Below are 17191 nucleotides of genomic sequence, written 5' to 3' on the forward strand. Positions count from 1 at the left end.
CTATGACATGCTCTAATCTCTGTAATAAATTTTATGGTCAACAGTATCAAAAGCAGCACTGAGGTCCAACAGAACAAGCACAGAGATAAGTCCACTGTCCGAAGCCATAAGAAGATCATTTGTAACCTTCACTAATGCTGTTTCTGTACTATGATGAATTCTAAAACCTGACTGAAACTCTTCAAATAGACCATTCCTCTGCAGGTGATCAGTTAGCTGTTTTACAACTACCCTCTCAAGAATCTTTGAGAGAAAAGGAAGGTTGGAGATTGGCCTATAATTAGCTAAGATAGCTGGGTCAAGTGATGGCTTTTTAAGTAATGGTTTAATTACTGCCACCTTAAAAGCCTGTGGTACATAACCAACTAACAAAGATAGATTGATCATATTTAAGATTGAAGCATTAAATAATGGTAGGACTTCCTTGAGCAGCCTGGCAGGAATGGGGTCTAATAAGCATGTTGATGGTTTGGATGAAGTAACTAATGAAAATAACTCAGACAGAACAATCGGAGAGAAAGAGTCTAACCAAATACCGGCATCACTGAAAGCAGCCAAAGATAACGATACATCTTTGGGATGGTTATGAGTAATTTTTTCTCTAATAGTCAAAATTTTGTTAGCAAAGAAAGTCATGAAGTCATTACTAGTTAAAGTTAATGGAATACTCAGCTCAATAGAGCTCTGACTCTTTGTCAGCCTGGCTACAGTGCTGAAAAGAAACCTGGGGTTGTTCTTATTTTCTTCAATTAGTGATGAGTAGAAAGATGTCCTAGCTTCACGAAGGGCTTTCTTATAGAGCAACAAACTCTTTTTCCAGGCTAAGTGAAGATCTTCTAAATTAGTGAGACGCCATTTCCTCTCCAACTTACGGGTTATCTGCTTTAAGCTACGAGTTTGTGAGTTATACCACGGAGTCAGACACTTCTGATTTAAAGCTCTCTTTTTCAGAGGAGCTACAGCATCCAAAGTTGTCTTCAATGAGGATGTAAAACTATTGACAAGATACTCTAACTCCCTTACAGAGTTTAGGTAGCTACTCTGCTCTGTGTTGGTATATGACATTAGAGAACATAAAGAAGGAATCATATCCTTAAACCTAGTTACAGCGCTTTCTGAAAGACTTCTAGTGTAATGAAACTTATTCCCCACTGCAGGGTAGTCCATCAGGGTAAATGTAAATGTTATTAAAAAATGATCAGACAAAAGGGAGTTTTCAGGGAATACTGTTAAGTCTTCTATTTCCATACCATAAGTCAGAACAAGATCTAAAATATGATTAAAGTGGTGGGTGGACTCATTTACTTTTTGAGCAAAGCCGATAGAGTCTAATAATAGATTAAATGCAGTGTTGAGGCTGTCATTCTCAGCATCTGTGTGGATGTTAAAATCGCCCACTATAATTATCTTATCTGAGCTAAGCACTAAGTCAGACAAAAGGTCTGAAAATTCACAGAGAAACTCACAGTAACGACCAGGTGGACGATAGATAATAACAAATAAAACTGGTTTTTGGGACTTCCAATTTGGATGGACAAGACTAAGAGACAAGCTTTCAAATGAATTAAAGCTCTGTCTAGGTTTTTGATTAATTAATAAGCTGGAATGGAAGATTGCTGCTAATCCTCCGCCCCGGCCCGTGCTACGAGCATTCTGACAGTTAGTGTGACTCGGGGGTGTTGACTCATTTAAACTAACATATTCATCCTGCTGTAACCAAGTTTCTGTTAGGCAGAATAAATCAATACGTTGATCAATTATTATATCATTTACCAACAGGGACTTAGAAGAAAGAGACCTAATGTTTAATAGACCACATTTAACTGTTTTAGTCTGTGGTGCAATTGAAGGTGCTATATTATTTTTTCTTTTTGAATTTTTATGCTTAAATAGATTTTTGCTAGTTATTGGTGGTCTGGGAGCAGGCACCGTCTCTACGGGGATGGGGTAATAGGGGGATGGCAGGGGGAGAGAAGCTGCAGAGAGGTGTATAAGACCACAGCTCTGCCTCCTGGTCCCAACGCTAGACAGTCACAGTTTGGAGGATCCCAAAAAATTGGCCAGATTTCTAGAAATGAGAGCTGCTCCCTCTAAAGTGGGATGGATGCCGTCTCTCCTAACAAGACCAGGTTTTCCCCAGAAGCTTTGCCAATTATCAATGAAGCCCACCTCATTTTTTTGGACACCACTCAGACAGCCAGCAATTCAAGGAGAACATGCGGCTAAACATGTCACTCCCGGTCTGATTGGGGAGGGGCCCAGAGAAAACAACAGAGTCCGACATTGTTTTTGCAAAGTTACACACCGATTCAATGTTAATTTTAGTGACCTCCGATTGGCGTAACCGAGTGTCATTACTGCCGACGTGAATTACAATCTTACCAAATTTACGCTTAGCCTTAGCCAGCAATTTCAAATGTCCTTCGATGTCGCCTGCTCTGGCCCCCGGAAGACAATTGACAATGGTTGCTGGTGTCGCTAACTTCACATTTCTCAAAACAGAGTCGCCAATAACCAGAGTTTGATCCTCGGCGAGTGTATCGTCGAGTGGGGAAAAACGGTTAGAGATGTGAACGGGTTGACGGTGTACACGGGGCTTCTGTTTAGGGCTACGCTTCCTCCTCACAGTCACCCAGTCAGCCTGCCTTCCCGACTGCACGGGGTCTGCCAGGGGGGAACTAACGGCGGCTAAGCTACCTTGGTCCGCACCGACTACAGGGGCCTGGCTAGCTGTAGAATTTTCCACGGTGCGGAGCCGAGCCTCCAATTCGCCCAGCCTGGCCTCCAAAGCTACGAATAAGCTGCACTTATTACATGTACCGTTACTGCTAAAAGAGGCCGAGGAATAACTAAACATTTCACACCCAGAGCAGAAAAGTACGGGAGAGACAGGAGAAGCCGCCATGCTAAAACGGCTAAGAGCTAGTAGCTACGCTAAGCTAGCGGATTCCCAAACAGGGAATCCGACACTAGACAGGCTGTGGAGCAGCACAGGTAACGCACGACAACAGTGCTAAAATAAAATAAAAATCCACTAGACAGGCTGTGGAGCAGCACAGGTAACGCACAACAACAGTGCTAAAAAATAAAATAAAAATAAAAATCCACTGGACAGGCTGTGGAGCAGCACAGGCAACGCACGACAACAGTGCTAAAACAAAATAAAAATCCACTAGACAGGCTGTGGAGCAGCACAGGTAACGCACGACAACAGTGCTAAAATAAAATAAAAATCCACTAGACAGGCTGTGGAGCAGCACAGGTAACGCACAACAACAGTGCTAAAAAATAAAATAAAATAAAAATAAAAATCCACTGGACAGGCTGTGGAGCAGCACAGGCAACGCACGACAACAGTGCTAAAACAAAATAAAAATCCACTAGACAGGCTGTGGAGCAGCACAGGTAACGCACGACAACAGTGCTAAAACAAAATAGAAATCCACTAGACAGGCTGTGGAGCAGCACAGGTAACGCACAACAACAGTGCTAAAACAAAATAAAAATCCACTAGACAGGCTGTGGAGCAGCACAGGTAACGCACGACAACAGTGCTAAAACAAAATAAAAATCCACTAGACAGGCTGTGGAGCAGCACAGGCAACGCACGACAACAGTGCTAAAACAAAATAAAAATCCACTGGACAGGCTGTGGAGCAGCACAGGTAACGCACAACAACAGTGCTAAAACAAAATAAAAATCCACTAGACAGGCTGTGGAGCAGCACAGGTAACGCACAACAACAGTGCTAAAACAAAATAAAAATCCACTAGACAGGCTGTGGAGCAGCACAGGCAACGCACGACAACAGTGCTAAAACAAAATAAAAATCCACTAGACAGGCTGTGGAGCAGCACAGGTAATGCACAACAACAGTGCTAAAACAAAATAAAAATCCACTGGACAGGCTGTGGAGCAGCACAGGTAACGCACAACAACAGTGCTAAAAAATAAAATAAAATAAAAATAAAAATCCACTGGACAGGCTGTGGAGCAGCACAGGCAATGCACGACAACAGTGCTAAAACAAAATAAAAATCCACTAGACAGGCTGTGGAGCAGCACAGGTAACGCACGACAACAGCGCTAAATAAAAATCCACTGGACAGGCTGTGGGGCAGCACAGGTAACGCACGACAACAGCGCCCAAAAAAATAAAATCAAAATCAAAATCCACTGGACAGGCTGTGGAGCAGCACAGGTAACGCACGACAACAGTGGTAAAAAATAAAATAAAAATCCACTGGACAGGCTGTGGAGCAGCACAGGTAACGCACGACAACAGTGATAAAAAAATAAATAAAAATCCACTGGACAGGCTGTGGAGCAGCACAGGTAACGCACGACAACAGTGATAAAAAAAATAAATAAATAAATAAATAAAATAAAATAATAAAATAAAAATCCACTGGACAGGCTGCGGAGCAGCACAGGTAACACACGACAACAGTGGTAAAAAATAAAATAAAAATCCACTAGACAGGCTGTGGAGCAGCACAGGTAACACACGACAACAGTGCCAAAAAAAATAAAATCAAAATCAAAATCCACTGGACAGGCTGTGGAGCAGCACAGGCAACGCACGACAACAGTGCTAAAACAAAATAAAAATCCACTAGACAGGCTGTGGAGCAGCACAGGTAACGCACGACAACAGTGCTAAAATAAAATAAAAATCCACTAGACAGGCTGTGGAGCAGCACAGGTAACGCACGACAACAGTGCTAAAATAAAATAAAAATCCACTAGACAGGCTGTGGAGCAGCACAGGCAACGCACGACAACAGTGCTAAAACAAAATAAAAATCCACTAGACAGGCTGTGGAGCAGCACAGGCAACGCACGACAACAGTGCTAAAACAAAATAAAAATCCACTAGACAGGCTGTGGAGCAGCACAGGTAACGCACGACAACAGTGCTAAAATAAAATAAAAATCCACTAGACAGGCTGTGGAGCAGCACAGGTAACGCACGACAACAGTGCTAAAATAAAATAAAAATCCACTAGACAGGCTGTGGAGCAGCACAGGCAACGCACGACAACAGTGCTAAAACAAAATAAAAATCCACTAGACAGGCTGTGGAGCAGCACAGGTAACGCATGACAACAGTGCTAAAATAAAATAAAATCCACTAGACAGGCTGTGGAGCAGCACAGGTAACGCACAACAACAGTGCTAAAAAATAAAATAAAATAAAAATAAAAATCCACTGGACAGGCTGTGGAGCAGCACAGGCAACGCACGACAACAGTGCTAAAACAAAATAAAAATCCACTAGACAGGCTGTGGAGCAGCACAGGTAACGCACGACAACAGTGCTAAAATAAAATAAAAATCCACTAGACAGGCTGTGGAGCAGCACAGGCAACGCACGACAACAGTGCTAAAATAAAATAAAAATCCACTAGACAGGCTGTGGAGCAGCACAGGTAACGCACGACAACAGTGCTAAAAAATAAATAAAATAAAAATAAAAATCCACTGGACAGGCTGTGGAGCAGCACAGGTAACGCACGACAACAGTGCTAAAAAAAAATAAATAAAATAAAAATAAAAATCCACTAGACAGGCTGTGGAGCAGCACAGGTAACGCACAACAACAGTGCTAAAAAATAAAATAAAATAAAAATAAAAATCCACTAGACAGGCTGTGGAGCAGCACAGGCAACGCACGACAACAGTGCTAAAACAAAATAAAAATCCACTAGACAGGCTGTGGAGCAGCACAGGCAACGCACGACAACAGTGCTAAAACAAAATAAAATCCACTAGACAGGCTGTGGAGCAGCACAGGTAACGCACGACAACAGTGCTAAAATAAAATAAAAATCCACTAGACAGGCTGTGGAGCAGCACAGGCAACGCACGACAACAGTGCTAAAACAAAATAAAAATCCACTAGACAGGCTGTGGAGCAGCACAGGTAACGCACGACAACAGTGCTAAAAATAAAATAAAAATAAAAATCCACTGGACAGGCTGTGGAGCAGCACAGGCAACGCACGACAACAGTGCTAAAACAAAATAAAAATCCACTAGACAGGCTGTGGAGCAGCACAGGTAACGCACGACAACAGTGCTAAAATAAAATAAAAATCCACTAGACAGGCTGTGGAGCAGCACAGGCAACGCACGACAACAGTGCTAAAACAAAATAAAAATCCACTAGACAGGCTGTGGAGCAGCACAGGTAACGCACGACAACAGTGCTAAAATAAAATAAAATCCACTAGACAGGCTGTGGAGCAGCACAGGCAACGCACGACAACAGTGCTAAAACAAAATAAAAATCCACTAGACAGGCTGTGGAGCAGCACAGGTAACGCACGACAACAGTGCTAAAATAAAATAAAAATCCACTAGACAGGCTGTGGAGCAGCACAGGTAACGCACGACAACAGTGCTAAAAAATAAAATAAAATAAAAATAAAAATCCACTGGACAGGCTGTGGAGCAGCACAGGTAACGCACGACAACAGTGCTAAAAATAAAATAAAATAAAAATAAAAATCCACTAGACAGGCTGTGGAGCAGCACAGGTAACGCACAACAACAGTGCTAAAAAATAAAATAAAATAAAAATAAAAATCCACTGGACAGGCTGTGGAGCAGCACAGGTAACGCACGACAACAGTGCTAAAAAATAAAATAAAATAAAAATAAAAATCCACTAGACAGGCTGTGGAGCAGCACAGGTAACGCACAACAACAGTGCTAAAAAATAAAATAAAAATAAAAATCCACTGGACAGGCTGTGGAGCAGCACAGATGTGATGAGATGTGAAGGGCGGCGGCGATGGCATCTGATGTAGACCGGTTGTGCCTGTAGGTGTACTGCAGTGGATCGGTGGTGTCAGGGATGCTGTTATGAATGTGGGACAGTATCACTCTCTTGAAGCACTTCATAATGATTGAAGTGAGAGCTACTGGCCAGAAGTCATTCAGACTTCCTGGGGAGGGGGACGATGGTGGTGGTCTTGTAGCATCTCAGGACGATGCATTGCCTGAGGGAAAGGTTGAAGATGGAGGTGAGAACATCAGCCAGCTCATTAGCACATACTCTGAGGTCGTGTCCTGGTACATTGTCTGGCCCGGCAGCCTTCCAGGGGCAGACGCTCCTCAAGGCTTTCTGTACCTGAGCTGATGTGACAACAGGTGGGGGGGAGGGGGGTTGAGTGGCCGCGGTGTGTCTGTATTCTGTAGAGGTGGTGGGGGTGGGGCTCTCAAAGCGGGTGTAGAAGGCGTTGAAGTCATCTGACAGGCTGTCTGATGAGCTGATAGTGGTGTTTCTGGAGCTGGTCCTGAAGTCTGTGATGTGATCCAGACATCGCCACATTCTCCTGGGGTCAACGTTAGAGTAGAAGTCCTCCGTCCTCTCTCTGTGCTGATCTGAAAGGAGAGTGAACTACAGGTGGTTGAATAAGTGAATAAGTGTTGCTGCCATGTCAAAGAAGAACTTTGAGTTATGCTTGTTTTTGTTGATCAAATCAGAGTAATAGGTCCACTTTGTAGCCAGTAATGCATGCTTATAGTCTAATGGGCCTTTCACACTGAATACGTCAGATGCATTATTTTCAATGAGATGCGTTGCTTTTTAGATGCGTGGCGTCAAAAACCGAGCTAAATCGATGCTTCTGATGGGAGTGCGCATTGCCGCTTGTCGGCAGGCTGAAGCAGTCAAAGTTCAATCCAACTGTCGACGCTCTGAGCTGTGACATACCTTTGCGTTGTCCAATAGGAACGATGCGTTGGGCCAAAACATGGAAGACTAGTGGCAGAAACCACTGATCTGTACAAAACATACATGTGACAGGACTGCTCATTTATGGAGCAGTTTTCTGAAGAAAAATCCTTGGAAATGTTTTTTGTTGTTGTTTGTTACCTCAGAATTTCTGATTACTGTTAAAAAATTAGAATACTTGTAATTAAAATAGCTAAATAAATCAATAAATGGTTGTTTAGAAACCTTTCATCTGTAAACTAAAACCACCTGTTATTTCAGAGTAGATAATTTATTGTTTAACATAAGGACATTTATTTTTAGACAAAAGACAATAAGTGGAGAGCTTCTACTTGTGCATATGTCTTTTGACTTTGATTTCGTGGACATTTTTAATGATCCGTTCATTTATTGTTAAAATATAAAATGAAACAGATTTTTAGTGAGGTCCTCAGATCGGCCCTGCCGGGGTCGGAACACGGCCCTGGCGGAGTGCCGAGAAGACGATCAAACTTGACTATCTAGAGGAAGTAAAAGTCATAACAAGGTTTCCGTAGGTGAACCTGCGGAAGGTGTTATGTGTCGGATGCAGCCCGGAGAACCGACCAGCGTTTGAAGGACCCAGTATAAAATAAGCAGAGCACGGTGCAAAGGATAACAGAGTTTAATGAACATAACAGTGCTGTGAAAAAATATAAAAGTGCGCGGTCTGGCGTGGTGATTTTGCGGTGCGCTCCCAGCAGCGGCAACGGTCCGGAGCGAGAACCAATTCGGACCCAAGGACCCCGCCGACACCCCCCAGGTGGCCGCGACAAACCGAGTCTGTGAAAGAAGAAATCATTATGTGAGTCCACACTCAACACACAGAGAGAACGCTCAAAGGTGCACAAACAGCAAACACTTCCTGGCTTAATTACTAATCAGCTTCCCACCCTGCAGGCATGGAACATCCAGTTCACAAAACTCCACTGCAGTGGAAGCTGATTTAAACGACCAACATACAGCTCAATATAATAAGGTGTGAGGGACACCACATTTACTGACTGTATAAATGTTAGTCACAAAATCTAACGTACCTCAGGAAGTGTGCTGACGAGCGTGAGACCTCACCCTCTCCTCTTTCACAGACCATGCATCAAACCTGGACGTTCTCTGCATCCACTGATGATGAGATGGCTCCCGAGACGACGATCTCACCCGTCTGGTCACAAGGTCGAGTCTCTGGCAAATACACACTGTGTACTCCAGTCTTAAATGCCACCATGTTCCAATCCATTGTAGATGCACCACAGCTGTGAGTCCTGATGAGCCGCAGGTGATCAGCCTCAGGTGATCAGGGTGAGGTCCTGATAAACTCAGCTACACAGCCACTCAGTCCCAAATGCAAGCCACCTGGATGGAAAAACAAAAGACAGGACAGAAAACAGAAACAAAAGGCAGCCAGGCCCCCCCAGCCACACAACAGAAGGATCATTGAAACAGCTATCAGTAAGCGAGGAAACTGCCAGATAAAATGAAACAGCTTTTAAAAATATTAAAATAGTTGCTGTTGAAAGAGCATTTTATTTAGAAGCAGGTGATGTTCTGCTGGATTCTCGGGACCAGATGAAGGTCTCTTCTGCAGCTTTGAACTCTGGTGGTGTTGCTGAAAAGCAGATGTTTTCTTTCGACTGGACTTCGCAGTGTTCTTCTAATCAATGGACGTTTGCGAGGTCTATCAGATAAGAAACCGACACGTTTATTTTTTTTTAACTATATGGATTTGAATGACGTGCGATTACACCAATCATGCTTGAACCCTCGTGCGCATGCGTGAGTTTTTTCACGCGTGTCGGTGACGTCATTTCCCTGTGGGCAGGCCTTGAGTGAGATGTGGTCCCGCCCTCTCGGCTGAATTCCTTTGTTTCACACGCTGCTCGAGACGGCGCGCGTTGCTTTATCAAAATTTTTCTGGACCTGTGAGGAATATCCGAGTGGACACTATTTGAGAAATTAAGCTGGTTTTCGGTGAAAAGTTTAATGGCTGATGAGAGATTATGGGGTGTTTCTGTCGGTGTAAGGACTTCCCACAGAGCGGGACGTCGCGCAGCGCTTCCAGGCACCGTTGTCAGCCTGTTTCAACCTGAAAACATCCTAATTTAAAGTTTAATTCACCCAGGATGTCGTGAGAGAACAGAGAAGATTCAGAAGAGGCCGGCATGGGGACTTTATGCGGACATTCCACTGTTTAAGGACATTTTGTAATGAAAGACGTGCGCGCAAATTCGCCGAGTCGTTTCCGTGACGACTCGGTGAATCTGTGTGCGCCGCGACAGGAAAAACACCTACGTGTTGAAAACCATGTGTAAAATTCAGGCGGCTTTTGATGGCTTTCAACAAGTGAGTAACTGAGAAATTGTTTAACAGCTTGGGCATGTTCCAACTTGTCCGTTAAGGTTTCCAACAGAGATGTAGAAATGGCCAGAGTGTGACGTGGCAATCTCCGCCCTCTTGCCGCTTCCGAAGCGACGCATCTGACATCATGCGTCGGATGCGTCGACGGATTGGGACACGTTGACGGATTGGCCTAAAGTATGCAGTGTGAACAGCCCTTAAGATAGCATCACACCACGTGAGGTAGAATACTTCTAGTTTTGAACTACACTATTTTCGTTGTAGACCTCTAGCCTTATGCTTGAGGTCACGCAAGTAATCACTGAACCGAGGCGCTTGTGTTTTGGGGGGGCGTGGTTTTAATATATGTGGCACAATCATGTCGAGTGTAGTTTTTTATGTAGCGCCAAATCACAACAACAGTTGCCCCAAGGTGCTTTATATTGCAAGGCAAGGCCATACAATAATTAAAGAAAAACCCCAACGGTCAAAACGACCCCCTGTGAGCAAGCACTTGGCGACAGTGGGAAGGAAAAACTCCCTTTTAACAGGAAGAAACCTCCAGCAGAACCAGGCTCAGGGAGGGGCAGACTTCTGCTGGGACTGGTTGGGGCTGAGGGAGAGAACCAGGAAAAAGACATGCTGTGGAGGGGAGCAGAGATCAATCACTAATGATTAAATGCAGAGTGGTGCATACAGAGCAAAAAGAGAAAGAAACACTCATGGGAACCCCCCAGCAGTCTACGTCTATAGCAGCATAACTAAGGGATGGTTCAGGGTCACCTGATACAGCCCTAACTATAAGCTTTAGCAAAAAGGAAAGTTTTAAGCCTAATCTTAAAAGGAGAGAGGGTGTCTGTCTCCCTGATCTGAATTGGGAGCTGGTTCCACAGGAGAGGAGCCTGAAAGCTGAAGGCTCTGCCTCCCCTTCTACTCTTACAAACCCTAGGAACTACAAGTAAGCATGCAGTCTGAGAGCGAAGTGCTCTATTGGGGTGATATGGTACTAAGAGGGCCCTAAGATAAGATGGGACCTGATTATTCAAAACCTTATAAGTAAGAAGAAGAATTTTAAATTCTATTCTAGAATTAACAGGAAGCCAATGAAGAGAGGCCAATATGGGTGAGATATGCTCTCTCCTTCTAGTCCCCGTCAGTACTCTAGCTGCAGCATTTTGAATTAACTGAAGGCTTTTCAGGGAACTTTTAGGACAACCTGATAATAATGAATTACAATACTCCAGCCTAGAGGAAATAAATGCATGAATTAGTTTTTCAGCATCACTCTGAGACAAGACCTTTCTAATTTTAGCCGACGCGCCAATCCGTCTGCACGTCTTTAATTAAAAAAATCTCCTTTAACAGTGGAATGTCCGGATAAACTGCTGATTCCGACCTCTTCTGAAAGTTCTCTGTTCTCTCACAACGTCCTGGGTCAACAGAGGCTTAAATTTGGAGGTTTTCAGCTTGAAACAGGATGACGACGTCGCCTTGGAGTGCTGTGCGACGTCCCGCTCCATGGGAAGTCCTTACAGCGATAGAAACAATCCAAAATCTCTCTTCAGCCGTTAAAATTTTCACCGAAAACCAGCTTAATTTGTCGAATGGTGTCCACTCGGATGTGCCTCACAGTTTTGGAAAAAATTTTGATAAAGCACAGCGTCACTCTCTCAGCAACTTTTCAGACAAAGGAATTCCGACGAGGGGGCTGGACCACTCCTCCCACAAGGCGTGCTCACAGGCAAATGACGTCACCGACAGGAGTGAAAAAACTCTCGCATGCCCACGAGGGTTCAAGCTTGTGTGATGTAATCACACGTGATTCAAATCCATATGTTTTTTTAAAAAAAATAATAAGGTCGGATACTTTTCTAATAGACCTTGTATAAATAAAATTGATTTGATTTGATTTAATGCATTTCAAGGTTCCCTCGAATGCGATCAGAATGCTTCCATTGCATTCAGGCAGTGGGACAATTGCACATTGACCGTCATTCAACATTTCTGCAGTTTGATACTGATGCACAGGTCACATTTGGGCCGTCTGCACGATGGTGCCCGACTGTGTGCGGGATGCACTCACGAATGCTGTACGAGGCTTTCAAATGCAGCGTGAATTCGACCAACTGTAATTTGAAGATCCATTCATGTGGCATTCAGGCTCATTTGCACTCTAGTGTGCCAGGGAGGACGGTCAAGACATTTGGCCAGGAGAAGACATGCTCGAACAATTTGTACAGCCCCTCCAAATGCAGTCCAAATGATTTGAATTATGTGCCAGTTGCTGTACGAATATTTCAACTGCAGTCAGAGGGGTCTGAAATTTTCATCTTAGGTGCATGTCTACTGTGAGAGACATAATCTAAAAAAAAAAAAAAAATCCGGAAATCACAATGTATGATTTTTTTAATAATGTATTTGTATGTTACTGCTGCAAATAAGTATTTGAACACCTACTAACCAGCAAGAATTATGTCTCTCACAGACCTGTTAATTTTTCTTTTAGAAGCCCTCTTATTCTGCACTCTTTACCTGTATTGATTGCACCTGTTTGAACTTGTTACCTGTATAAAAGACACCTGTTCACACACTCAATCAATCACACTCCAACCTGTCCACCATAGCCAAGACCAAAGAGCTGTCTAAGGACACCAGGGACAAAACTGTAGACCTGCACAAGGCTGGGATGGACTACAGGACAACAGGCAAGCAGCTTGGTAGAAGACAACAACTGTTATGATTATTTATTAGAAAGTGGAAGAAACACAAGATGACTGTCAATTTCCCTCGGTCTGGGATTCCATGCAAGATCTCATTTTGTGGGGTAAGGATGATTCTGAGAAAGCTCAGAACTACACAGGAGGACCTGGTCAATGACCTGAAGAGAGCTGGGACCACAGTCACAAAGATTACATTAGTAACACATGATGCTGTCATGGTTTAAAATCCTGCAGGGCAGCAAGGTTCCCCTGCTCAAGCCAGCACATGTCCAGGCCCGTTTGAAGTTCACCAGTGACCATCTGGATGATCCAGAGGAGGCATGGGAGAAGGTCATGTGGTCAGATGAGACCAGAATAGAGCTTTTTGGAATCAACTCCACTTAGAGGATGAGAACAACCCCAAGAAAACCATCCCAACCGTGAAGCATGGGGGTGGAAACATCATACTCTGGGTGTGCTCTTCTGCTAAGGGGACAGGACGACTGCACCGTATTGAAGGGAGGATGGATGGGGTCATGTATTGTGAGATTTTGGCAAACAACCTCCTTCCCTCAGTAAGAGCATTGAAGATGGGTCATGGCTGGGTCTTCAGCATGACAGTGACCCCAAACACACAGCCAGGGCAACTAAGGAGGGGCCTTGTAAGAAGCATTTCAAGGTCCTGGAGTGGCCTGGCCAGTCTCCAGACCTGAACTCAATAGAAAATCTTTGGAGGGAGCTGAAACTCCAAACCTGAAAGATCTGTATGGAGGAGTGGACCAAAATCCCTGCTGCAGTGTGTGCAAACCTGGTGAAAAATTACAGGAAAGGTTTGACCTCTGTAATTGGAAACAAACGCTACTGTACCAAATATTAACATTGATTTTCACAGGTGTTCAAATACTTATTTGCAGCAGTAACATACAAATAAATTATTAAAAAAAAATCATACATTGTGATTTCCGGATGTTTTTTGGTTTTTTTTAAATTATGTCTCTCACAGTGGACATGCAACTAAGATGAAAATTTCAGACCCCTCCATGATTTCTAAGTGGCAGAACTTGCAAAATCGCAGGGTGTTCAAATACTTATTTTCCTCACTGTGTGTGTGTATATATATATATATATATACACACAGTAGTGTTCAGAATAATAGTAGTGCTATGTGACTAAAAAGATTAATCCAGGTTTTGAGTATATTTCTTATTGTTACATGGGAAACAAGGTACCAGTAGATTCAGTAGATTCTCACAAATCCAACAAGACCAAGCATTTATGATATGCACACTCTTAAGGCTATGGAAAAAAAAGGCCCTCTTGCAACACATGTGGCATGTGAGTGTGTCGCTCCACCCACAATACAGATGTTGTGAGGAGTGTGTGTCCCCCCCATGCCATGATCCAACATTGTCAGGTGCAGCTGAGGTGGCAGGAGTGCGATTGCTATCCAGCAAAGTGCACATCTGGACAGCTGTAATGTTCAGCTGGAACAGCTGACTGCTGTGTACTCGCAATTCAGCTGGAGAACATATGTTATGCCATCAACAACATGAACACTCCACGCAATGCACATGTGTTGGCGGGCTCTCATGCTCTCATGATATGTTGCTAATTATGTACAGGAAAGATTACATGGGGACCGACCAGCCATGTCTGAGCGAGCACAGTGCGGTGTGAACTTGGCCGGGCTAATGAACCTTCCACCATGTAAATTGCACCATGTAAATTGCAGTCCACATGACAGACACAAAGAGTGGAAAATAAATATACCATGGGGAAAGGCGTGAAGTCATTCATGTGTGATCGCTTTACTCACAGCGCTGTGGACACACGGCGCCCCTCAGCTGAATGCCAGCCAGTGACTCACTGTCACGTGGAACTGACAGCGGCTCAGTGCACAGTGACAACACAGGGAACAGAGCCAGGACAAATAAATAAATACATACAACAACAACAGACATGATTACATAACAAATACAAAAATAAATAACCACATAACAAAGGAACAGAGAGTGAGACTTTTTTCTGTGAGCTGAGTTGGTCGACAGAGGTGGGTGTGTCTGCCTCAGCCGCTGCTGTTGAGATTTGTCGACTCACAAGTCACAGCTGGAGAACACATACTGTGCCATGAAGAATATGACCTGACAACCCTCCACCATGAAGTGTGTGTGTGGGCATGCTGTTCCCACGTGGAAATACATAAAAACACATATCCAGGGCTGTGAAAACTCTGTGGATCCGCCGCTTTCTGCGGATTTCATCATGGGCGGGGTGTGGGGGGGGGGGGGGGGTTAGTGTTGGACTCTTTAATCGTGATCATTACTGAGTTTTAAAAATGCTTATTGCAGAGCTTTCTTTTTTTACGACGTCATGCAAGTTTTATAAGTCCAAGGACACTAATCTGTGTGTTACAGATACAAATCAGTTTCCTTGGATCCGTGGAGTTTTGAGGAGAATAAATGCCACTCAAAGCCTGGCTGTTACGACAGTTGTCATAAAGCGGGACTGGTTGGTTGCTGCGGTGACGCTGTGTGGCTCGTGTGTGAAGCTTAGCTAAACGTAGCATGTGGACATCACACACTTTTTGCCTTTTGCCTTTGCAACGGGCAGGAGTGACCGTGTCAATGCACACATCGGCATCCTGTCCCATGTGAAAAGAATAGTTTGATCATGCGTACACTTTGCTGGCGATCTGAATGTCATGTCCACCATGTCAGCTATGGTCCACAAGACATGGTGTCCTTCTGTGTCCCGTTCGCTGAACCCGCGAGGCTGGCAGATGTGGACATGATAAGAGCGCACTGCTTCATTCATGTCACTTCATGACTTTGTCTATGACCATGAGTCATATACAGAGGAACAGAAGGATCATACTTGTATTGTCCGCTTGATAAGAGGAATTAAATATTAGAAATTGCAGTGTTTTTTTTTTTTATTTTATTTTTTCCACAGTTTGTCGGCTGGTTCCAACTTTTTTCATACAACTTCATGTTACGTGTGAAGGGGCCATAAGATGAAGCCTTTCCTGTGGTTCATGTCTCTGACACTTTGAACACGATTAGAAGATTCAATTAGGTTTAAGAAATCAGTGACCAGTGGTCTTAATTCACAGCAGACACAAATATTAAAATCTCCAGAAATTAGAAAATGGTCATATTTAACAGTGACGCCGGAGAGAAAATTAGCAAAGTCATGCATGAAGTCTTTATTTAATCTTGGAAGCTGATAAACAACCGACAACAAAGTGGAAAAAGAACAAAGTGAAAACTCAAACATTTGCAGTTGAAAGCTGGATTTGAACACTGAGGCTATAGGGGGCGCTGAAGAACAAATAGCCGGGAGGAAGAAGCACACAGGCACACACACACACACACACACACAGACACACACACACACACACACACACGCAGACACACAGACACGCACACACACACACACAGACACACACACAGACACACACACACACACACACACACACAGACACACACACACACACACACACACGCAGACACACAGACACGCACACACACACACACAGACACACACACACACACACACACACACAGACACACACACACACACACACACACACACACACTTTCCTTTTCTTATAAAAATGTTCCTTTTTCCAGGAGGCTACATTTGCATGATCAAAGGTGATCACAGGAGTGAAGATCATGACGAGTACAAGGTTGCCCTGGAGATGGAGCTGCAGCTGATGGAGGAGGAGAAGCTGTGGTCACGTGTCAGTGTGAAGGAGTTCGACAAGTACATGACAGACATGTACAGTGAAGATGTCCAAGAAGACAAATATGTGACCGGTACTGGGTACCTGTACAGAAAGAACCTGGAGTGAGCAGTGATGCCGGTCTAATCTGACCACTTTTTTAGTAACGAGTAATCTAACGCGTTAATCTTTCCAAATCAGCAATCAGATTAAAGTTACTTCTCCAAGTCACTGTGCGTTATTATTATTTTTGCATTGTGGGTCGATAGCAGCGTCAGCCATGAGGCATGATTTAGCCTCTTCTTTAAGGCAGCAGAGCTCACCAAGTAACCTGGAAGAGAACTGACAGTTTGTTAGTCCATCAACCTCCACCCAGAAGTCCGGAGAAGGATCAGATGAGTGAGCGGGCTGCTCCTCTGTTCTCTGCTTGATGGCTGATGCCGGTTGCAGAATGCTTGGGGTTTTCACCTGAGGGAGTCCCAGAGTGTTTTGCCTACCCGGTCCGCCTTGATTCAGGTTGTTTGGTCCAGCTCAGCCCTATTGAGTTCAGGCAGGCTCAGGATAAGTGTCTGAACACACACAATGAGAATGATGGCACTGGTAATGGCGACAGGTAGCAGCAGTGTGTGAATGTGTTGTAGTATTGTGTGGTTCACTTTCATCTTATA

The 17191-nt window shown here is 44.0% G+C and overlaps 1 protein-coding gene across 1 annotated transcript in view; it reads left to right on the plus strand.

The window, feature by feature from the left end:
- LOC117506004 (methyltransferase-like protein 27) overlaps positions 1-16655 on the plus strand; it is a 65208-nt gene extending 48553 nt beyond the window's left edge. The window contains exon 4 of the mRNA XM_034165547.1: positions 16429-16655. Coding sequence (XP_034021438.1) covers positions 16429-16652 — 224 coding nt within the window. The 3' untranslated portion in view covers positions 16653-16655. The remainder of the gene's footprint in view (positions 1-16428) is intronic.
- Positions 16656-17191: the final 536 nt, after the last annotated feature.

The sequence above is a fragment of the Thalassophryne amazonica genome, unplaced genomic scaffold (assembly GCF_902500255.1).
Source record: "Thalassophryne amazonica unplaced genomic scaffold, fThaAma1.1, whole genome shotgun sequence".
Taxonomy (NCBI): domain Eukaryota; kingdom Metazoa; phylum Chordata; class Actinopteri; order Batrachoidiformes; family Batrachoididae; genus Thalassophryne; species Thalassophryne amazonica.